This window comes from Myxocyprinus asiaticus, chromosome 18 (genome assembly GCF_019703515.2).
Source record: "Myxocyprinus asiaticus isolate MX2 ecotype Aquarium Trade chromosome 18, UBuf_Myxa_2, whole genome shotgun sequence".
Classification (NCBI taxonomy): domain Eukaryota; kingdom Metazoa; phylum Chordata; class Actinopteri; order Cypriniformes; family Catostomidae; genus Myxocyprinus; species Myxocyprinus asiaticus.
Window position 1 is genome coordinate 42,477,251 of NC_059361.1, and position 25,415 is coordinate 42,502,665.

Sequence of the window (25,415 nt, forward strand, 5' to 3'; positions counted from 1 at the left end):
ATGCCGATGACTGTTGTGTGCCAGTGAATAACCCCTTCACTTGTCAATGATGGCACGTGTGACATAAGTTGCCGACCCCTAATATAGAACATTAACTAATAGATTCTTGAATGACTGTTGAATAAAAAAGGGTATTTGTAATAGGATAGTCAAAGTTTGATAGAGTCCATGTAAACAAAATCGTTTGCACAAATAAACAGGAAATGAATTAGGCACTTTGTCACATTTTCTTTTATTGTAAAGGTGAAATATTCAAAAAAATATTAATCATGTCAGAGGAGCAACAAGACAACTACAAAACATCTATGCAAGACTTTGGTAAGAATAATTTCTTATCAAAACAAAATGTAGGAAAGACAATTCAACAAAAACAAATGAAAAATCCATTGAATTAAAAATATTTTTTAGTTAAATAGCAACTACATGTGTTACATTGGTGTACAAAGTCATAATAGATTTGTGGGTCCTAAACAGCATTTGTTTCCAACATGACACAGAAAATCCTGGAATGGCTCGTTATATGTGCTTTTAGTTCCGGAATATAACATAAAAAACATGAAAGTAAAAAAATCATCACAGAGGACAACAGTTCCATTCATTATTTGAATTGGCTTATGGCCATTATCGTTACAAGTCATCAACAAGTTAACAGTTATCTTGCAAAAGTAATTCTAAGTATTGTTGGTTTGGATACATGGCAACACTACTGGGCGAAGAACATGTTCAAATCAGATATATTACCAGCTCTTTATTTGATTTACAAAAGCAGTGAACATGGAGTATGGTTATAGCAAATTATGAAAATTAATTTGTTGCCCAATCAAAGACTGTTAAGCTGCATATATAATTGTACATACTACAGGCTTTGAACAGGAAGCACAAACTTGATTTTTGTTCCTTTCTCTTACAGGGAAAAAATCTTTGAGCCAGAAGAGATTTTGCCCATGAAAACCAAAGGTTAGCTTTTGACAAATGTATATGATGTTTATTTATCAAGTTATCCCTGCTAATGTTTTTTTTTTTATATATACATATTTAGTGTTAGAGTGACCCCAACAATTATTTGGACACTTAAAAATGAAGTATGTAACTTTTTTGTGTCAAAATTAGAGGTTGACCAATAGTGGATTTTGCCGATACTGAAAACTAAGGTGGTGGAAAAGGCCGATAACTGATTAATCTGCCGATAGTTTTTAAAGACGATTCATAAAATGTTACAACATTTTCTGAGTCAGCACAGACACAGAGGCCAGAACAAAATGAATAAAATCCCAGATGTAGTTTATCTTTCAACCAATAATAATCAGAAATGATTACAAAAAAAAAAAAAAATGATTGGGTGCATTACTTGGGACTTTTAACACTAAACAAGCCTGAAACAAACCAGGGACTACAATGCTCTATTTTTAATATTTACCAAATTTACCTATAAGGGTTTATATTATCTTTATTATTTACAATATATGACGTTTGAGACACAATATATGTGCTGACGAGGAACGTTTCCATATAGTAAATTTTTCTTTGCATGCTCTCACTTCAATTTAAAAACACAATTATCAAAGAAACACAGAGGAATAAAACACACAATTATCAAGGAATAAAACAAACTATCGGCAACTAACAGCAGATAACCGATAGTTCCAAAAAGCAATTATCGGCACAGGTAAAAGATATGTCGGTTTACCTCTACATTCTACTATTTCAGTTTATTCTTCATTGACAACTATAAGTAAGCCATTTGTGGGTTAACCTCCCACAAATGTATAAACACTGAGCCTCCCAGGCACTATCAAAACATTGATGTTTATCTTTTGAGCAGCCTGCTCAGCTCCACCATCCCTTTTTAGCTCAACCTATAGCATGAGTTTGGGGCGTGGCTACATGTTCAGCCGAGGGAATGTGAACATCTATGGCAGAGGTGTACACAGGAAAATAAATTTTGCTTAGCCACATTTTGAAGACTTGCTAAAAGACACTAGGGCTGTTAAATAAAAATTTGAATTTCGAATATTCGTCAAATTTAAGAAAAAAAAAAAAAAATGCACATTTGAATGCTAAAACTGTGCATTCGAATTTTGGATTTGTGCCAAGCACTGATGATAACTTCAGATTGAACATATTCTTGCGCTAAAAAAGGCTCGACACAGCACAACAAATACAGTTTAACAGAAAGCAGGTGTCTCAATATGCTTTTTAAAGTTCTTTTTAATTAGACACAGCTTTTAAAAAACAGCGCTCCTACACGAGACACTGAATAAACAAAAACAAAGCAAAACAAAGATGTTGGTCTAGCGTGCGTTTAGATCGAAAAACAAATGGATGGTTGCAAAAGTGTTCAGTGTGAGCAGCTCCTTACAGTTGGTGGAGGTACATCTTGCTCTCTTAATAAGCATTTCTCAGATTAAACAATTAGTTTTTTTAAATGCTTTGCCAGGAAAGATGTTCAACTTGGAAATGTGTGTGTCTCTCGAGATCCTTGCATTCGGTTCCAGTCTGTTGTGTTCCGTCTGATTGAACAGCCCCTTGCCTGGGCTCATAGTCTGAGCCACTTCACCACCGAGTTCAGCCGAATACCACTGCTATCTGTGAATATTGCTACTCTACATACAACTGTACTGAATAAATAACAATGTGGAATTTCACTGTTATTATGAAGCTTGAGTCTGGAGTAGTAGGAATCAGTGCAAGTGTAACACCATGTGAACTGTCTATTGAAGTGTCCCCCCCTCATTTTTCTTTTGACTTAACATTTGAAAATATGGACCAGCTAAAACTTTATTTTATGCACTTTAGTTGAAAATGGAATGCTCTTTCTTAACAGCCAGGAATGTTCTTTGAAATAATATAAGGGTACTGTATGGTTTATGTATTTAATGCGCCCTCTTGTGGACTAAGGAAACAACGTAAATTTAAAAAACAAATCAGCTGACTTTAAAATTTGAATATTATTCGAATTTTGAAAATATTTAAAGTAAAACTTCGAACATAGTTTATCTGCCCAGTTGACAGCCCTAAAGACAGAGAATGGAGTGAAACCAGAGTGAACTTTGGCATCACATTTACAAGGTGGAGGACTTTGAGGGAGACGCCGAACTTGCAGAGTTTCTTCTCGACAGGTAAGCTACACCCAAGATATTGCCACACATGTTAGCTCATTACTGTCAAGCTCCAGATAAATTCACAAGATACTCAGAATATGTATCGTTACACTTACAAGTTACCAGAAGATCCATCCTACTTCAAGTGCTGGATCCTCCACACACCAAGCTGCCGTTCAATCCCGCAGTGTTAACGGACGACCTGATTCCTCTGCCAGGCTTTGTCCGGAGTGTATATGTAATAGTAGTCTTGTTTATTACGACATTAAACATTTATCACCTTTTATTTAGTATGGCCTATTTGTTCACAGGGAATCAGACGTACGCGAAATGGCATAATGAGTCTAATGGGTGTTGGCAAAGGTTGTTTGAAAACATACTTCATTTTTGTAATTCCGTTTGGTGCCACTAGTAGCAGAAATTACATACTCCAGCTTTAAGGCACACTTAAAAATGTCTGAATGTCATTGCATTAGATAAAATATCAAAGCAAGTGGCTTTTATCTCCAAGAAAGATCATGCAAGCACTCTTTTTAAGCAAAAAAAAAAACAAGTATTATATTGTGACACTTTCTGGTTGTCAATCATTAGTCTAACATGTCCACAGTTACTGTGGTAAACTCCACCTGTGGTTACTCTACTAGAACGCTGTGTGAACTTGAGAACTGATTTCGTACATCCACTAAAAACACTTCGACACCAGTTGATTAAAACGCATTGCATGTTTCTAAATGTTTTAAAAAAGTAAAATTAGTTCTGAGAGCAGTATTAGAATAATTTGATAGCAGATACAACTTAGTTTAATATTTTATAATCTATTGCAATGAAAGTCATGCATTGTAAGTGTGGCTAAAATATCCACATTCTTTTTGGGGCCACTGTATTGTAGCATGTACAGTATAGAGTGCAACAGTCTAATTCCGGTAGAAAAGAAAATCAAATAATTTTTTTCTCCATAGGCTAATAGGATTGTAGTTCATGAAAGACGGTAAGTACACAGTGTTGTACCTTTGTCTTTGTGTCTTATTTTTAAATATATTTTTGCTTCAAATCAAAGTTTGTAATGTTGTGGTTTCACCTTGGAGCTGGTTGGTTTGGTTCATGGCTTAGAATGCTTTCATGAAGACTTTTAAGAAAACCCTATAGAAAACATGAATGGGAAAAGGAGAAATTCATTTAAAAAGGAGAAATTTGTTTTACGTTTCCTGTCAGAACACATTAATATTTAATTTGCCATGGTGCTACTTGTTCTTCAAAGCTCCTTAAAAAAGGGCTGTTACACTCAAATATTAATGCATATTAACACATCTGAATTTGTACAGTACATTGCAACTCCCTCTTGGATTTTCGTTTTGTTTACAGGCTAGTCAGGGCCTGGGTCATTACAAATTCTAGAAAATTAAAATAAATAACAGACTAGCTGTTGCAGCTTGCCAACCCTAAATAGAGTGCATTAAATTACTAATGTAACTAAATTACATTAAGTCTGTCACAATCTGTATTGGGTCCCATGCGCCCGGTCAGTGCAGCTCTAGCAGGGATGAACGTTGCAGGCCCGGATCTCTTTGCGGTCCTTGCAGCTGGTCATTTGTGTGGTCTTGAATCTCTTCTTGGCTGTCATCATCCTCTCCTGAATTCCACCACCACAGAGCTTGGTGCAGTCAGTCCATCCAGACCACGACTTCATTCTGCATCCTTTAGCAACAAGTTTTGAAAGGATACAAATGCTGTTAGTGACAGTGAGAGCCTATGATGCTAATTTATTAACAGAGAGAATCTGAGTCTGTAGTGAAGTTGTTATATACCCCATGTAATCAAAATGGGGAATTTTGTGGCTTTTAGTTCATCTTGAAGTTTTAAAGCCAAAATTAACTTGTAGCAGATATTCGCATTTAAAACACTCTTTCTGTAGTCTGGGAAAACAGACTAAAATACTGATGACTCACGGTTCACTATACAGATTTGTGTCCAATCAAATGCTCTCTGGAATCTATTGGGTATTTAAAAAAAGGTCAGTCGATACTTCAACACTTTACTTTGAAACATTTTCCTTAAATATGATTAATTTTGCATTATTTTTTAAATCTATAATTTATATTATGCTTAAACACATTTGGTCATTAGTAATTAATTATTAGTTAAAAATAATATATCCATTGCATTAGCATATACAAGCTGGCCATATTTTGTGTTTGCTACTTACATGCTAAAACTCAACCATGTTTATTATAACCCTGTTAAGGCGCGGTCACATGTACCTTTGCACTACGAAATTCCATGGGCGAAGAAAGCATGGGCGGACATTGAGTGTGTGTGAAAGCAGCAAAAAACAAATTGCCAAGCAATCTCTTTTTTAATGTTTCTTTATATTCTTTTATAGTGATGTTAAAAAGAAACTTGCCACTAAAATGATGTCCACTGTGAATAATCAGTGTACGTAATGGTGTACGAAGCACGACTTATAAATAAATTGGCTGATATCTCGATTTTTCATTATCGGCATTGGCCGATAAATTTTCCCGTTTGGCCTATTGGTTTCTTAAGCCGTGAGGGCGCCAAGAATCGCCTGTTTGCACGTTAAGGAGCCGTCGGAGACATGTAAACAACCTATTGTTACGTGCTATCGTATTACTACAATAATAGACCGGCGTGCAACAACTCATTTAAATGGTCCCGCATATCAAAGCTGCAACAGACGCCTGACCTCTTAAAGTACTCGCCTTTTACATTCTCGCTCTCCTCAAAAGTTTCCTATAACTTTTAACTGTCTTGACTAATAATAAAAAGGCAAATATCAATAAAACTTATACCATATACCGTCTGAAAATATGCAGATATCTCGTTTACACAGATGTAATTCACGAACCTCAAAACTCTGCAATTCAAACGTCCTGTTCATAGCGCTCATACTTCTTCCTCTAAAGCAGATATTCCATCAGCCTCTTTTCAAAACTCAGTTCCTTTATGAATGTTACATGACGGTCAGTCCGTGACGATTCAAGCTGGCATTTCAAACCGTGTTAACAGTGTTAACTGTCAGGAGATTGCAGCATGCTGGATCTGGATCCGCAACTTCAAAGTAAAAGCACTTCACGTGCGCTATAATTAAATGTAATTCACTGTGCACTGGATGTACAATTGCTTTGATTTGGTCTTTTGTGAGAAAATGCGATTGCTAATGCGCTGTGTGCACCATTTCCTTCTTCCTAATATATTACACAATATATTTCTTTATGTTCAAATAAATTATTTAAATTGGATGACTAAACGGAAATCAGAAGAAACTGCCATCTACCATTTAAAACACAATTTATTTTATGATACTTTTTTATAAAGTTGTGTGTGAAATTTTGGGTAAATATAGTGCTAAATAAGAGTTTATAATTTTTTTTAGCAATTTTATATGTCATTAACTATATTAAATTGTGTGATATATCGGCATTATATTGGCCATTCTGCTCTCTTGATCTCGGCAATTAAAAAACCCATATCAGTCGACCTCTACAGATGTCACTGCCAAACCAAGCAACTTCCTACCGGTCAACATGGCGAATTAGCCTGTAAAAGTTCAACAACCTTGAACTCTACGCGAAATCCGTGAGGGAAAGTTCTTCGCCACTAAAAGTCCATCATGCGAAATTCACGATCAGGCAGATTCCCATTAAGATAACTGTATTTCGCCTGCGGAATTTCACCGTGTGAAGGTAAATGTGACTGCGCCTTTACTAAATTAGGTGAAATGAGACAGTCTTACTCTATATTCAACCCATTATTAACCCATTATTCAGTCCTGTTATGTAGCATTCAGCATTGGTACTTAATTTTTTTATTACAAAATGAATTCAAACCACTCCTGTTTTTCCAACCACATTATTATTAAAATAATAATTGGGCTTGTGGACTCCTTTAAAAGAAGAAGAAGAAAAAAAGACTTATTTTAACAGGGTTTCAATTTCATTCCATTCATTTATTAATATAGAGCACTGGCATCTGTACTGGTGACATTGCTAATTAGATGCTAATTTACTAAAGAAGGGCATCTGCGTCTGTAGTGGCGATGTTATTATGCTAATAGACTAATGGATGCATCAACGTCTGTAGTGGCAACGTTATGATGCTAATACTAACTGAGGGCATGGCCATCTGTAGTGGTGACATTATGATGCTAACTTATTAAAAGAGAGCATTTGTGCCTGTAGTGGCAATGATATGATGCTAATTTAATAACAGAGTGCATCGACATATGTAGTGGACATGTTATGATGCTAATTTATTAATGCTGGGCATTGGCTTCTGTAGTGGTGATATTACAATGTAGATTTTCTAGCGGAGGGCATTGGCACCTGTAGTGGGGACATTACAATGCTAATTCTCTAACGGATGGCATCGACCATCTGCAGTGACAATGTTATGCTGCTAATTTACTAATGGAGAGCATTGGCTTCTGTAGTGATGATGTTACAATGCTAATTTACTAAAGGAGGGCATCGACATCTGTAGTGACAACATTATGCTGCTAATTTACTAACGGAGTGCATTGGCTTCTGTAGTGATGACGTTACAATGTTAATTTACTAACGGAGGGCATTGATGTTTGTAGTGGCTACGATATGATGCTAATTTAATCACAGAGTGCATAGACATCTGTAGTGGTGGCGTTATGATGCTAATTTGCTAACGGAGAGTATCATGTCTGTAGTGACAGCATTATGATGCTAATTTACTAATGGAGGGCACTGTCTTCTGTAGTGGTGACGTTACAATATTAATTTAATTAAAGAGGGTATCGACATCTGTAGTGGCGGTATTATGATATTAATTTACTAATGAAGAGCAGTGGCATCTGTAGCAGCAACAATATGATGCTAATTTACTAATGAGGGCATCTACATCTGTTGTGGCAACGTTATGATTCTAATTTACTAACGGAGAGTATTGTGTCTGTAGTGTCAAAGTTATGATGCTAATTTACTAATGGAAAGCATCAGCGACTGTAGTGGTGACATTACAATGTTAATTTGCTAACGGAGAGCATTGGCTTCTGTAGTGGTGACGAGAGGTGAACTAATCATTTCTGTTTCCTGTATGAGCAATTCATAGCGTATACGGCTGTCACGTGACAAAAGAACGAATGACTCTGACCAAAAGAGTTGAAAGGTGAACTAATAATTTCTGTTTCCTGTACTGCGTTTATGCGGTTTTCACGTAACATAGGAACGGAGGTTGCACAATGCACATGCGCGGCCAACACAAAATGAACGAATCACTCTTGGAGACTACTCGTTCTTCTGAGTCACATAAAAGATTCGTTCAAAATGAACGAATCGTTCATGAACAACCCATCACTACTGTAGTAAAGATGTTATGTTGCCAATGTACTAACGGAGGGCACTGATCTTTGTAGTAACGATAATATGATACTCATTTAATTAAAGAGAGCATCGACATCTGTAGTGGCAACGTTATGATTCTAATTTACTAATGGAGAGCATCGGTGTCTGTAGTGGTGACGTTATGATGCCAACTTAATAACGGAGAACACTGCCATCTATAGTGGCGATTTTATGATGCTAATTTACTAATTGAGGACATCGACGTCTTTAGTGCCAAAGTTATGATGCTAATTTACTGATGAAGATCATCTGCATCTGTAATGGTGACGTTATGATGCTAATTTAATAATGGAGTTTATGGCAAATTTTCTGCAAATTTCCCACTCATTTTCACATGCAAATGAGCTTTTGATTCGCCGCAAACGTTTGCCAGAAGTTTGCAGCTCTTCACCGGTAGTGGTGAACCTGCAGCAAACCTTTGGCAACAATGGACAATTTACCGCAAGTTTGCCGCAAAGCTCATTTGCATGTGAAAATTATCAGTGGCGAATTTGCGGCAAGTGTGCATGAATTTTTGTAATGGTTTATGCTGATTTCCTAATAGAGAACATCAATTATGCTGAGAATGTGACTTACAGTGATAATGAAGATACCTGTGATGGAGTTAATGATAAAGAGTCATTTTTAAATGACCGTAATGACAAGAGAAAATGAAAGAGACCTGCGAGTTCGCCTGCAAGCTCATCAGTGGTTTCCTCCCTCCCCTGTTTGTTCCTCCTCTTCTTACGGTCTTCTTTGCGTTTCTTCCTCTCGTAACTGTTGGCACTTTGGTTACACTTCCTGATCTTACACCTCTTTTTCTGTACAGTCTCGGAGCATGGCTCTCCTCCAAACTGAGGCTCCAGTGTGATGATGCGTGTGCGTATCATTTGACCCTTACCACAGGACTGGTTACACTCTGACCACTCTGACCACTCTGACATCATACAGTCCATTGCTAGAGAACATAAAAAGAGATTATTCATGAGAACATGCATCAATGAAAGGGAATGAGAAATTTAAAGATAGGTCCAAAATGACAAATTAAAAGACTCGGGGTTCAACAGCATAATTTCTTTATTTTAAATAGGATAACTGCTGACAGAAATACAGGCAGTTTAACTTCCAGTTTCAAATTTTTGCTAAATTATCATTAGCAAACTTAAATGGTCAAACATTGAAAAATAAAATTACATTCATATTACTATCACATCCGATTAAAATGAAAAGATTGCCGCTAAGTGCGCCAATAGTATTTAAATCAAGTCTTTCTTTTCACAGCGTAAAAGTCCACTTTCTATGTAAATAAGGCTTATTATAGACTGCACCTATGTTTGTGAGATGTTTGTGTACACTTGCAATAATCATGGTAGCAGTAATTCATCTTGATAGAGAAGTGTAAAAAACATTGCCACTACGTTTGATTGCTCACATCATAAAAATGCATAAAAGGTGTTTGCATGATTTTTTGGCAAACTTCTACGACTTTTTGTAAACAAAGTTATATCACCATGACGTCTTCGTGAGCAACAACTAGCTACAAATAAATAAATTGTTTAGCCAAAAAAAAAACAAACAAAAAAAACAAACAAACATACAAACAACAACAGCCACATGGTGAAAGAGAAGCACCTAAGTTTGTTGCCATTGAAAACTTAGCTAAACGATTTGTAGCAAGTTGTTACTCACAGTGCTCACACATTTTGTTGTTTACAAAAAGACGTAGAATTACACCAAAAATGTTACAAACGCCTTTATACATTTTTAAGATATGAGTAATCAAACAAGGTGGCCCAAAAAAACAAATGGGGCCACAGTGTTTGATTACTCGTATCTTAAAAATGTATAAAGGCGTTTGTGACATTTTTGGTGTAATTCTACGTTTTTTTATAAACAACAAAATGTGTGAGCACTGTCACGGCTGATTCTTTAGTATTGCTGAGGCTACTTTAATAACTATTCTTATGTATCCTAAATACACACAATTAAATAACATTTGAATACCTTTTGCATAATTTTACAAAAATACACCTTTATTGAAAGTGATGCAACACTTGATATTTACCTTGTGAAATTTAGTATTCACAAAAAATAAATAAAAATAAAAGTTTGTGGTGGACAGGCACCACAACTATATAGTGTAAATTAGGGGTGTGCAGTGAAGCAGTTCTGTATCTGTTGCAATGGCAAAATTATCTGTATTCGGGCATAACCTGATATTGGCGGGGCTTAAACTGGGAGAGCGTCGAAACTAAATGAAGACCTTTTTAAATGTGACTATTTTTAGCTTCCATATATAAAAAAATAAAATATGCCTTGTATAATTCATAACATTTTTCTACTTACAGTATATTTATATTTTTATTCTTTTTTTCCAGCTAATTGTGTTGTCAACTGTGGATTTCTCTCTCCCTCATCATCTATATTGTCAAACAAATGGCAAAAAAAAATTAATGCAAGAAGATTGTTTGAATCAGAAATAAACAACAGTAGGGCTGGGTGATATGGCTAAAACAATTGAGGTTCTCTCAATATTTTTTTAGCCTTTGATATTTCTCGACAATTATGTATTTGCTCTAAAATTACTTGTGTTACGACCCGTATAGGGGTTGCGCTGACGGTTCAGAACAAGGGGGAAAATAAACCTTAACTCAAATGAACTCAAAATAGTTCTTAAAGATGTCATGTTTCCATGAAATCCACTAAAGGGCCCCAAATAAAGACTCTATATTAAAAAGTAAAGAAAGAAGCAAACTGTTGCCTCAGGGGAAAAGAAAACACAGTTGGAAGAGAATTCAAAGTTCTACTTCAAAGGAGATAGAAATCAGAATTTAGAGAATCTTCAAAACCGTAAACCATGTAGAAGGCAGTCTGGCTAACTATTACAACCTCAACATTTACTCTCCTGCTAAGCTCAAAACACTGGCTTTTATATTCTGACTGCTCAGCAGCACACCTGCTGACAATGATTAGCTGATCAGCTTGATTAGGGCAGAAGGGGGTGTGCCAAGAGTAACCTGAGGTTGATCAGGTCTCCAACCACTCAACAATCACCACCAACACCCAAACCATTCCTAAAAGAGGCGAGCATGTAACATTTTTTTTTTTTTTTTTTTAATCAGAAGCACCACCATTTCAACCAAACAGACATTTCAAACAAGTGTATTTAAAATGTTTAATGCATTAAGTAAAAATCTTGTTAAAAATGAGGGCATGTTTTCCACAGTTTTTTTTACTGAATGAACACAAGAAAGATTTATATTTAATAATTTTAATTTATAAGCACAAATATACAACAATACCATAATAAAAGGCATTATTTACCTACATATATTTACATTATTTACCTCTGAGTGTATTCATGAGAGCTCGTCACCCGTTTACTCTGAAGCGTAATAATCAAATATGGCCATATCACAATTTTAATGTTATTTTGATCAATTGTGTAGTTTGATCATGAAATTAGTCCAAAATATGCACTCTTTAAGAAATTAAGTGGCCGAATAAACATTGTGATATTCAAGATATTGCTTAATTTTATATCGCCAGCAAATTCACTGAGATGATATCTCAGCCCAATACAGTACAGCCCTAAACAGCAGTCCATGCTTGTTTTTGCAGGTTGATGATTTCGCTTTGTTTTAGAAGGAAATCACTCTTATTGATCAGAAACTTCACCCCTCCTTCACCTCACACTGCCTGCTCACCTGCTTGAAGAGCAAGTCATACAGCATGTTATCGTATATCTCACTCAGAAGGTTTTAAACATTACCATTTCAAAAAGTGGAAAATATATATGATATAATATTGTTGTCAATGTTACTCTTAACAAGCTCAGATTTCTGAGATGCACACAATTAACAACTGTAACGCGGCCATCCAATTTGAACTTGAAATCACGCGGTGCACATTTTTATTCCTAAAGTTTATACTTTAGACATATTGGCTTTACAGAATCACTATTGCATTGTCATTTTAGATATGTTCATTTAAAATATCTTTCTCTCTGTTCTTGTTGGATCATTTTTTTTTTTTCAGTAGAATTCTTTATTTGTTTTGAAGTCATTATTCATGCTTTTCCAAATAAGGTATTCGGCTACGTGCACGTCCCTAGTGTAAATACTGAAATAAATCATTTTCACACATTAAATATTGAAACGTTTATATATTTTCCATTCTTTGTTTAGGTTATCTTAGTTTAAAAAAGTAACAATTTCTTGATGAATTTTCATATTTTAAGATGGAAAGTCTAGGTCTGGGACATGGCTAAAACAGTAAAATCTATATATAAGAAGCATTTGAAAAGTCGTGAAAATAAATGAAGATGTGATAAAAGTTCCCCAAAAATGAAAACACCTACAGTATATGTGTGTATGTATATGAAGAGAAAGTAAGTGTAACTCACGGCACTCTGGCAACATGCATTTCTCCAACTGTTCCAGCTCCTCACTGCATTCTCCCAGCTCTACAGGTGATTTGAGCATGCGCTGACGTGTCCGTGTGCCTTTACCACAAGTTACACTGCAGTCGCTCCAGTCCGACCACGGAGACAGTAAACATGGGATCGTATCTATACACACAAACAACTCAACATCAAATACACTGAGCTTTAAATGGGGATTTTCAATGGCATGAGACAAACCTTCATACTGATATAATTATACTAAAATATTATTATGTTTTTGTGGGCATGTATTCTGTATGAATATGTTAATGTGGGTGTGTATGTAAGTGTATGTGATAATGTGGGCATGTGTTCTGTGAGTAAATATGTAGGGCTCAATGTTTTTTTATTCAATTTTTTAAAACAATTCCCAAATTCCGCATTTTGTGTTTTTTTTTTTTTTTTTCTGAATTCCATATTCGACAGTTTAATTCAATTTTATGCTAAAAATGGTGTCTCAAATGGCAAATCAAATGGCATCTAATCAAATGCTACAAATGAAATAGAACAATTAATTTTCAACATAACATTGCATTATTTTTTATCAAATGAAGTACTTTCATACAGATCCTCACAACACAATCCAAAACAACACTGGAGTTATTTTTGACAAATAAAGTGCTATGACAGAACATCATCGATGTGAGATATCTCTCAATTATTCTTATTGAATTACAATGAATATTGCATTACTATACAGTTGTAGTTTATATATACAACTCTGGAAAAAATTAAGAGATCACTGCAAAATTATCAGTTTCTCTGGATTTACTATTTATAGGTCTGTGTTTAAGTAAAATGAAAATTTTTGTTTATTCCTTAAAGTACTGACAACTTTTCTCCCAAATTCCAAATAAAAATATTGTCATTTACAGCATTTATTTGCAGAAAATGACAACTGGTCAAAATAACAAAAAAGATGCTGTGCTTTCAGACCTCGAATAATGCAAAGAAAACAAGTTCATATTCATTTTTAAACAACACAATACTAATGTTTTAACTTAGGAAGAGTTCAGAAATCAGTATTTGGTGGAATAACCCTGATTTTCAATCAGGGCTTTCATGCGTCTTAGACTGGTAGAGAGCATGCCTTCACATTGCTGTTGGGTGACTTTATGCCACTCCTGGTGCAAAAATTCAAGCAGCTTTTGGCCCTCCATATTCCTCTTGATCACATTCCAGAGGTTTTCGAGTTCAGGTCTGGAGATTGGTCTGGTCATGACAGGGTCTTAATCCGGTGGTCCTCCATCCACACCTTGATTGACCTGGCTGTGTGGCAAGAGCATTGTCCTCCTGGAAAAAACAATCCTCCGAGTTGGGGAACATTGTCAGAGCAGAAGGAAGCAAGTTTTCTTCCATGATAACCTTGTACGTGGCTTGATTCATGTGTCCTTCACAAAGACGAATCGGCCCGATTCCAGCCTTGCTGAAGCACCCCCAGATCATCACTGATCCTCCACCAAATTTCACAGTGGGCTTGAAGGCCTCTCCAGGTCTCCGTCTAATCATTAGAAGACCAGGTGGAGGATCGGTGATGATCTGGGGGTGCATGTGACAATAAATGTGTAAAAGAAAATGATGCTATTTCTTTTTGCTATGCATTCTCATACAAACTTTAACAAACAACATAGCATAGCAGATGCTGCAGACTAATATTAATATTAATTAGAGTAATATTAAAAAACACATTTACATTTATCAGACACTTTTATCCAAAGCGACTTACAGTGCCCTTATTACAGGGACAATCTGGAGCAACCTGGAGTTAAGTGCCTTGCTCAAGGGCACAATGGTGGTGGCTGTAGGGATTGAACCAACAACCTTCTGCTTACTAGTTCAGTGCTTTAGTCCACTATGCCACCACCACTCCATACCATTCCAAACACCTGTGCATTCAAAAGCTTCAGGTTGACTGGCTTCAAAAATGGGGCATGACAGTGAAGCATTGAGAAAATTCAAAGGCAGTTGTTAAGTGCAAGTGCAAGTTTAAAGTGTGACTACTTCCCTCCTTTTTTAACCGTTAAGTGTGACAGGCTCATCGACTAGGAGGTCACGCGGTCTGGAGCAGGGCAGGCAACAATACAGTCACAGAGCAGGGGATGCATTGCATACAGCCCATTTACACTTCCAAATTTTTATGAATAGGCTATCTTCATTTATATCAACATTGCTTGACATACAGTAGCAAGAAAAATTATGTGAACCCTTTGGAATTACCTCCATTTATGTATAAATTTGTCATAAAATCTGGTTTGATTTTCATCTAAGTTACAGTAATGAACAAACACAATCTGTTTGAACTACTAACACACAAATAATTGTATTGTTCTTGTACATATTGAATACATCATTCAAACATTCACAGTGTAGGTTAGAAAAAGTATTAACAGACAACTAGTCTAATGATGTCAACAAAAGCTAATTAGAGTCAGGAGTGACATCCAATTTTTGAAACAAGACTTAAGGTGTGGGTTAAAGCTACTTTGACTTATAAAAAGCACTCAAACATATTGAGTTTGCGATTCACAAGAAGCATCTGCTGACGTGGACCATGCTTAGCTAAAAAAGAGATCTCAGAAGACCTACGATCAAGAACTGAGATAGATTAGAGATATGTTAGTTAGAACACACATGCCTCCACGCAATATAGGAACATTTTTAGATAATATACCAGATGTCAATTATAAGTGTGGGTCATGTACACAATGTAATTTTACGAATAAAATGTAATTTTTCTAACAATCCTCATACAGGCAAAAAAAAAAAAAAAAAAAAAATTACATTAAGGGTGTGATTAGCTGTTATGCAAAATGTAATCTGTCTTTTGAAATGTCAGTGTGGTCTGGGATATGTCAGTAAGACAAGGAGACCTTTCAAAATTATAATATGCGAACATTGCAGCAATATACGCACCGCTAATATTGACAGTCCAGTGGTGATGCATTTTTTAAATTTAAACACTCTGTGTCTAGTCTTAGATACTGGGATATTGTGAGAATCAGTATCCCATGTAGGGGAGGTGATATAGATAATTTACTCCTCCAGAGGGAGACTTGTTGGATTTATTGTCCCCGCAAATTATCTCCAGATGGTTTGAATGAGTTTGACATAAAACCATATCTTAAAGATATTGATAAGATTTGTTGTCTATTGTTTTCACTTGTATATCTAATATATCGGTATGTGACATGGGTTGGATATTTACATTTATATACTGTACATGTGAGCTGTGATGGTTGTTTTGTGAAGTTAACATATATTTCATAACTTTTGTGGGTATTTTATGGGTGTTGCATATTTTTTGTTGTGGAAATGTATGTATATATGCATTTAACCATGTCTATCAATACTATAGTTTGTGTAGTCTATGTACCTACTCTAGGACATGAGTTTGGTTGGAGCCATCAACAACAATTAGTGAACACCTGTGTGATCCATGGGACTCTATGTTGAAATAAACATCACAAACTTTACAGTATCGTTCTGAAGAAGGCTCTTGTGTGGGTAGAAACATTAACCACATGGTTATTTATTATAAGATCTTTTGGGGCTGTAAGTAAGTGTGCTAGCTCTCATTTTTGGATGTCAGAGCCCAGACTTTAACACAACACAGATGCTGTGGAATGACCTCAAGAGAGCCATTCACACCAGACATCCTAAGAATATGGCTAAGCTGAAGCAGTTCTGTAAGGAAGAATGATCAAAAATTCCTTCTGAATGTTGTGCAGATCTAATCCGCAGCTTGGTTGAGGTTATTGCTGCCAAAGGAGGATCAACTGGTTATTAAATCCAAGGGTTCACTTATTTTTTCCACAGCACTGTGAATGTTTAGTGGGATGTGTTCAATAAAGACATGAAAGATTATAATTGATTGTCTGTTGTTGGCTTGTGATACTTGTGACTTTGATGAAGATGAGATCACATTTTATGACCAATTAATGCAAAAAAAAAAAAAAGAAGATAATTCCTAAGGGTTCACATACTTTTTCCTGCCACTGTACCGGAGAAGAATTTAACTGCACTTGACCCAGCCCATTAGTGCTTTGCATGAGCCTGTGCCCACTGCAGCCTCAGTTTTCTGTTCTTGGCTGACATATGTGGAACCCGACGTGGTCTTCTGCTGTTGTATCCCATCCTCCTCAAGGTTCGACGTGTTGTGCATTCTGAGAGGCTATTCTGCTCACTACAATTGTACAGAGTGGTTATCTGAGTTACTGTAGCCTTTCTGTCAGATCAAACCATTCTGGCCATTCTCCATTGACCTCTCTCATCAACAAGGTGTTTCTGTCTGCAGAACTGCCACTCACTGGATGTTTTTTTGTTTTTGGCACCATTCGGAGTAAATTCTAGAGACTGTTGTGCATGAAGATCTCAGGAGATCAGCAGTTACAGAAATACTCAAACCAGCCCATCTGGCACTAAAAATCATGCCACGGTTGAAATCACTTAGATCACATTTTTTCACCATTCTGATGGTTGATGTGAACATTAACTGAAGCTCCTGACCCGTATCTGCATGATTTTAAGCATTGCACTGCTGCCACACGATTGGCTGATTAGATAATTGCATGAATAAGTAGGTGTACCTAATAAAGAGCTCAGTGAGCGTATATAAAACTTTAAATTGTACACAATGTGCATCAAACTACGCAAAAGCCAATAGGGACAACATTGTGTGTGTGTTTTTTTTTTTTTTTTTTTTTTATCATGTTTTAAAGTACATAGTGTTAAAATCATGAAATGTATTTTTAGTTTTAGTAATATTTAAAGATTTACTATATAAATGACATCTCACAGATGTTACATTAAATCATTTATTGTAAAGTGTATTATATTTCGATAATTAATCAAAGGATGGCCCTATATGTATCCACAGAGGTCAGAGCTAAGCCCCAAATATCCTCTGACCCTAGAACTGCCCCTGGCCCTAAATATGTTGGTTTGGGTGTTTATTCTGTGTGTGAATACTATAATGTGGTCACGTATTCTGTGTAAATATGTTAATGTGGGCATGTATTCTGTGTGAAAATGTTAATGTGGCTGTGTATGTATGGAAATATATTTATATGTAGTGCACACAGTACTGTGCACAAGTATAAGGTTGATGTTCAGTGGGGGGGCTCTGTGGGGGCCATGCCATCTGATGCTTGGCTCCCTCTTCTTCAATTCTATTCTATTTGCAAAAGGAATGCTTGTAAAATGTATATTTACTATTGACACACTAAAGCTGAAGATATAAATAACCATCTAAAGACAAATGTTTTTGTGGAACATCTTAAGTACCTTTTGCACAGTACTATATATGTTAATATGTCAAAGTGGGAATATGTGTGATATGCTAATTATTTTTCTGTATTCTCTGTATAAATATGTAAATGTCGGCATGTATTCCATGTGTGAAATGTGTGTTTGCACTTACGGCATTCTGGCATCATACACCTCTCCACATCCACCACCTCAGCCCCACAGATAGAGCCGTCAGATGGGGGCATTTTCACCATGCGCTCCCGCCGTTTCATGCCAAGCCCACAGGTGGCACTGCAGGCATCCCATTCACCCCATTCAGTAACCAGGCAACAGCTAGGAGCTACACAGGCAAAAAATCATACAGATATGTGGAAAAACACATACAGATAACTGGAGTCGAGAATGTAACAGTAGAAAGCATTTAATTATTACCAAATGATTTTTAACGTTAATGTACATACCTTTCGAGGCAGACTTACCATAAGCTCAGAGATTATTCAAAGACAACATATGCTTTTGTAGAAGTCACAAGTCAGAATGATTTCAACTTAATTTTTACATTTAATAACTAAATTATTGGTAAAGAACCACACTACTTAATAATCCTTCAGAAAGATCCACCAATTAGAGGTAAAAGAAAGAAAGAAAAAGCTCAGCAGGAAATGCCCACCCCAACAAAGTCTCCCTACACTCTCTAATTATTTATATACAGTATTTGTATATATCTGGATATTTTGCAATCAATTTAAAATATATTATTTTTACACTTCTAAACAATGACTATATGTCAAAAGTTTTATATTGTACTCTCATTTTTTTATTTAATTACATCATTCACAATGCTTCATGGGACGAGTAGTTCATTGCCTCATAAAAGTGCACAGTACTTTTTTATTTTTTTCTCTGATCGTTCACATTCATTTTGTAGCTGGTAGGTTTGGTTTATTGCTGAGAACTCTTCATTGAAGAATGTTTTGAATTCCCCATGGAGAAAATTAATGGTAAAAGCATATCTAGAACCAAGGCTGTTTAAAATGGGGCCAGTCACTGATGGGCTCTCTTGGTTATAGTGTTTTTGACAAGAAGTTGAAAAGGTTTGACAGGAACTTTACAGGTAAATTTGTTCACTGCACAATTTTTAATTAGCAGAAACTGTGTGAGTAAATGGAATTACAACTGTAAAAATGTTAATGTGCTAAATATTTTTAATCAATCTTGTTGTGTCCAGTAAGTGAATGATACTCACAGCAATCCTCATTGACAGTGCAGGGCTCTGTTTCTTCAGTGGGGAGTGTGCAAGCAAAGCCATCGTCAGGAAACTGTTTTACATAGCGCTCCCTAGAACGCACGCCTGCTCCACACGACACGCTGCATGGTGACCATGTAATCCATTCTGACATCATGCATGTGGAAGCATCTGTACAATCAAAGATACTTTGTTATTTGTTATTCATAAATCTTATCTCTTTCAATCATCAGCTCTACTGGACAATCCAGATAAACCATCTTATGGTGATAGATGTATTGGAACATGATTGCTAGTTTCTAGCAGGTCCAAGCTGGTATAGGTAGTTGACCAGAACGACTGCCAGCTAGTGGGGACCTGGCTTGGCTGGTAGACCATCTTGGTCAAGGGCCCTACTGTAAAAATCATTACACACCAACTCAGGGTGGTTAAGCTGGCTGTTGGAACATGGTAAATGGTTTCTAGCTTGTCCGAAAAGGTCATTAGCTGGCCCAAGCTGGTTTAGGTTGGTGGGGACTTGGCTAAGCTAGTAGACCATCTTGGTCAAGGGCCCTAATGCAAAAATCATGACACACCAACTTAGAGTTTTCAAGCTGATTTTTGAACATGGTAGCTTCTAGCTGGCCCAAACTGGTCATTAGCTATTCCAAACTGGTTTAAGTTGGTAGGGACCTGGTTTTAGCGCCCTACTAAAAAAATCATGTCACACCAACTTAATTTTGACCATGATAGCTGGTTCTATATGGCCTAAACTAGTCACTAGCTGATCTAAGCTGGTTTAGGTTGGTGAGCACCTGGCTAAGCTGATAGACCATTTTGGTCAAGGGCCCTACTTGAAAAATCATGTCATACCATCTAAGGGTAGTCAAGCTGGTTTTTGGAATAAAGTAGCTGATTTCTAGCTGGTCCAAACTGGTCATTAGCTGGTTAAAGCTGTTTTAGGTTGGTGGGGAACTAGCTAAGCTGAACTAAACTAGCTAAAATGACAGACTATCTTGGATTTTTTTTCCCAACTGAAAGAAATCATGTCACACCAATTTAGGGTGGTCAGGCTGGTTTTTGGAACATGGTAGCTGATTTCTAGCTGGTCCAAGCTGGTCATTAGCTGGTCCAATCTGGTTTAGGTCGGTGGGGAACTAGCTAAGCTGAACTAAACTAGCTAAAATGACAGACCATCTTGGATTTTTTTTCCAACTGAAAGAAATCATGTCACACCAATTTAGGGTGGTCAAGCCGGTTTTTGGAACATGGTAGCTGATTTCTAGCTGGTCCAAGCTGGTCATTAGCTGGTCCAAGCTGGTTTAGGTCGGTGGGGAAATAGCTAAGCTGAACTAAACTAGCTAAAATGACAGACCATCTTGGATTTTTTTTTCCAACTGAAAGAAATCATGTTACACCAATTTAGGGTGGTCAAGTCGGTTTTTGGAACATGGTAGCTGATTTCTAGCTGGTCCAAACTGGTAATTAGCTGGTCCAAGCTGGTTTATGTTGGTAAGGACCAGGCTAAGCTGGTAGACTAACTTGGTCAAGGGGCCCTACTGGAAAAAAAATATGTTACACCAAATTAGGATGGTCAAGATGTTTTTTGGAACATGGTTGCTGGTTTCTAGTTGGTCCAAGCTGGTTAAGGTAGGTGGGGACCTTGCTAAGCTGGTTGACCATCTTGGTCGAGGACCCTACTTGAAAAATCATGTCACACAAACTTAGGGAGGTCATGCTGTTTTTTGAAACATGGTAGCTGTTTTTTTGCTGGTCCAAGATGATCTACCAGCTCAGCCAGTTACCCAGCAGCTATTAGTGCCGCTGGACAATCACCCTAATCCATCTTGGACCACCAATCACCACATTGAGCCAGCTAGAAATGAGCTACCATGTTATAAAACACAGCTACAACCACATGCTGGTCTTAGTTGGATTTTCCAGCAGGGGCATGGAAACAATTCAATTCTTATTCTTACACTAATTGTAGACTTTTTAACCTCCAATATGTAGCCATGAATAATCTTCACTCTACACTGTGGAAGATACATTCAGGATTTGCCAGCCCAAGTTATCAGCAAGCTTAATCAAGAACACCATTCATTTCTGCAGATGTTAATATACAGTATTATCATAAATTACTAATATTACTTAATCAGTTAGAGTTAGATATGCAGGATGAATCTTTATGGGGTATTTCAATCATGGACTTCATCCTTTCTCAAATTACAGGCATTTGTCCTGCTTGATAAAGCGTGGCTTTTTGAATCATTCATAAAAACCATGAGGAAACATCCTGGAGGCCACATCTATACTGTATCACCCCTGTAGCAAAAAAATAATTGATAATGGCTGTTAACAGCTCATTAAACACTAAGAAACAACCCACCTACCTGTCTATCCACTGCTGTGTGGTTTGCCTTAGACAGCAGGTCTGTTTTATTTACAGTGTTAGGAAAGAGACACTAGGCATCTTAATTCAGTCATCTCACAAGAGAAGCCCTCTATGATCAGGGATATGGTCTGAACTAGTCGACTAGCTGTTGTTAAGGAAGTCCTGTATATTTAGGCTGGTTTAGGGCCATGTCACATAGGATGTGGTCTTGCATTCAATGCAATGAAACAGTCTGTATAAACAGGGAAATCTCAGGTTTAAAAATCAGCTCTCCACACAACAAGCACAGCATTCCTTGTGTTGCCATATGCACAGTCTCTCCAGATTATTCAGACGATCCTCATAAACTCTTACTCATACTGCGCCTTAACATTTTGTTTTACTAGCTTTCGTACAAATAAGCTGTGGTTTTTCAGCGATCCCACTCCATCAGTAAAACTATGCAAACATTGTTTTGACCTTTTAATGTCTGTGAGTGCAAATCAATTCTGCTGCCCGGAGAGAAGTGAGCTGTAGCCTCACACAAAAATGATGCACAGATTCTGTCATCTGATAAAAATGTTGTATTATCATTGCTTCAGGACATTTTTTAAATGTTCTTGGCCAAGGCAGGATGGTTCAAGCTGTCTGATCAATACAGCTCTTGCTGTGCACAAAAATGAGGGATAAAGGTTAGCCCACTGTGAAATTATATGCTATGACAGGTTAACTGTGTGTCCTTAAAGGCATTTCTGGCCATTTTGAACATAAACACACTAAATGTAGGGTTGTCTCCTAAATTAAAGAGGAAATGCATCATCACAGTCTGTGAAAAGGGTTCATATATTTGTGTTCATATTCATTTGAGTTCTGACCCTCATCACTGCATCCAGGGCCCATGCACGGCTCAAAGTCCTGCGTATGCGGACATGGCACGCTCAGATCCAGCTGTGCCTTCAGCATCCTCTGCCTCATCCGCTTTCCCTTCTCACATGTCGATGAGCTGCACGCTGACCAAGGAGACCAGTTTGAGTAGATGCAGGTCTCTGGAGTGTCATCTGAGCAATCACACAGAGCAAACACATAGAGCAGAGTGGAACATTTGGTAAGAATATCTTAGACTGTAAGTATTATGGGATGTCTACAAAACAGGTGCCATTTGTGTCCCTCGTATGCTTATTTGACAAAACTTGCTTAAAGTATGAATTGCTGTTGCCAACTTTTACGACATTTTAATGTAGTCATTTTCTAAACACATAAAAAAATAAAAAAATATTCCAGTAACTTTATTTTACTTTTATATGTTGTTGTTCATTTTTTGTCACGAGGATGTTTATTGTCCAGTCCCCAACCTTGTGTTTTCAACTTGCCCTTGCTATAAGCCTATGCTAGCAAATATACACATTTTGATGAAACGGAATACATGGAAATAAAAGCTAGCATTTGTCTTTATTTTCTCTTTCTTATGCATCAACACTTTTACTAGTCCTTTCATACTTATGACATTTGGCTGATGCTTATTTGTCATTCAAATAATTGCGATTAATACATTCACTGTCTGATTTAGGGTTTGTTATGATTATGACGTTTACCTGACAATTAATTGTTATACAAATGATCATACTTCTTAAGGTGTATGTGTATCAGAATCAGAATCAGAATTAGCTTTATTGCCAAGTATGCTTACACATACAAGGAATTTGTCTTGGTGACAGGAGCTTCCAGTGTACAACAATACAAAAAAAATACAAAAACAGCAGCAAGACATAGATAATAATAAAAAAAATAAAAAATAAAACTAATTATACATATACGTACAGACACACACATACATACATACACACATACACATGGGTAGTGCAAATCTAATACAATCTGTTATGTACAGTGCCAATACAAATCTGTTATATACAGTGCAAATGTTTATTTTTTTATTTTTATTTTTTATTTATTTAGAGGAATGAAATGGCAGAAGAAGTATGGTATGTTGGATAAATATAAGACTAAACTGTGTATTGCACATAGTTATTGATCAATGGGGCAATTTAACTGTTCATGAGATGGATAGCCTGAGGGAAAAAACTGTTCCTGTGCCTGACAGTTCTGGTGCTCAGAGCTTTGAAGCGTTGGCCAGAAGGCAACAGTTCAGAAAGGTAGTGGGCAGGATGTGTGGGGTCCAGAGTGATTTTTCCAGCCTTTTTCCTCACTCTGGAAGTGTATAGCAGGGGGTAACCAATAATCCTCTCAGCAGTCCGAACTGTCCTTTGTAGTCTTTTGATGTCTGATTTCGTAGCTGAACCAAACCAGACAGTTACTGAAGTGCAGAAGACAGATTCAATGACTGCTGAGTAAAACTGTATCAGCAGCGCCTGTGGTAGGTTGAACTTCCTCAACTGGCGAAGGAAGTACAACCTCTGCTGGACCTATGTATATACACCGATCAGCCACAACATTAAAACCACCTGCCTAAAATTATGGAGGTACCCCTCGTGCCACCAAAACAGCACCAACCTGCATCTCAGAATAGCATTCTAAGATGCTATACTTCTCATTACAATTATACAGAGGGGTTATCTGAGTTACTGTAGACTTTGTCAGTTCGAACCAGTCAGGCCATTCTCTGTTGACCTCCCTCATCAACAAGGCGTTTCCATTCACAGAACTGCCGCTCACTGGATGTTTTTTTGTTTTGTTTTTAGCATCATTCTGAGTAAATTCTAGGGACTGTTATGTGTCAAAATTCCAGGAGATCAGCAGTTACAGAAATACTCAAACCAGCCCATCCGGCACCAACAATCATTCCACACTCCAAATCACTGAGATCACATTTTTTCCCCATTCTGATAGATGATGTGAACATTAACTGAATGATTTTATGTACTGGACTGCTGCCACATGATTGGCTGATTAGATAATCGCATGGATGATTGTTGGTGCCAGACGGGCTGGTTTGAGTATTTCTGTAACTGCTGATCTCCTGGGATTTTCACACACAACAGTCTCTAATATCTACTCCAAAATATATAGTGAGCAGCAGTTCTGCAGTTGGAAACACCTTGTTGATGAGAGAGGTCAACAGAGAATGGCCAAACTGGTTCGAACTGACAAAGTCTACAGTAACTCAGATAACCGATCTGTACAATTGTGGTGAGAAGAATATCATCTAGAATGCTATTCTGAGATGTGGGTTGGCGCTGTTTTGGTGACACGAGGGGGACCTACACAATATCAGGCAGGTGGTTTTAATGTTGTGGCTGATCGGTGTATATTTAATATATACTGCTGTAGGGGATTTCCATCCACAGGTACACATCTTTGCAACTATCACTTTTAAATAAAAAATTACTCTACAGAGTAAAAATGTCACCAATTAAATATTAAAAGTTCTGAGATTTGAATGCATATCAGTGGCGAATTCAGTATTCTGAGCCGTCAAGCGCCCCCTTGTGGAAAGAATATTTTTTATTTCTCACAATAAACAGGTAGTGGATAGTCAACATTTGCAATTTCGGTCAGTTCCTCACATAAAGCTGTTGTATGACTTTCCGAAAATAACCATCTTGTTCTGCTTTTAGTGCTGGCACTGCCCACATAATGATACTTAATCTGAATTGTGCAGTAATCATTACCTGATGCTTCAAAAGCTCAGCTA

The 25,415-nt window shown here is 36.9% G+C and overlaps 1 protein-coding gene across 2 annotated transcripts in view; it reads right to left on the minus strand.

The window, feature by feature from the left end:
* Positions 1 to 216: 216 nt before the first annotated feature.
* The window catches only part of LOC127456309 (spondin-1-like), a 286,387-nt gene continuing 261,188 nt past the window's right edge, over positions 217 to 25,415 (minus strand). The window contains exons 11-17 of one of the 2 annotated variants that reach the window (XR_007899817.1): positions 22,639 to 22,821; positions 19,411 to 19,581; positions 18,337 to 18,504; positions 12,879 to 13,043; positions 9,156 to 9,431; positions 4,581 to 4,796; positions 217 to 4,241 (exon numbers count right to left, since the gene is read on the minus strand). Coding sequence is in view for 1 of the 2 variants with exons in the window: in XM_051724739.1 (XP_051580699.1) it covers positions 4,633 to 4,796; positions 9,156 to 9,431; positions 12,879 to 13,043; positions 18,337 to 18,504; positions 19,411 to 19,581; positions 22,639 to 22,821 (1,127 nt within the window). In the remaining variant the exon portion in view is untranslated. Of the gene's footprint in view, positions 4,797 to 9,155; positions 9,432 to 12,878; positions 13,044 to 18,336; positions 18,505 to 19,410; positions 19,582 to 22,638; positions 22,822 to 25,415 lie in introns of both variants that reach the window. The other variant, XM_051724739.1, reaches the window with a different exon arrangement.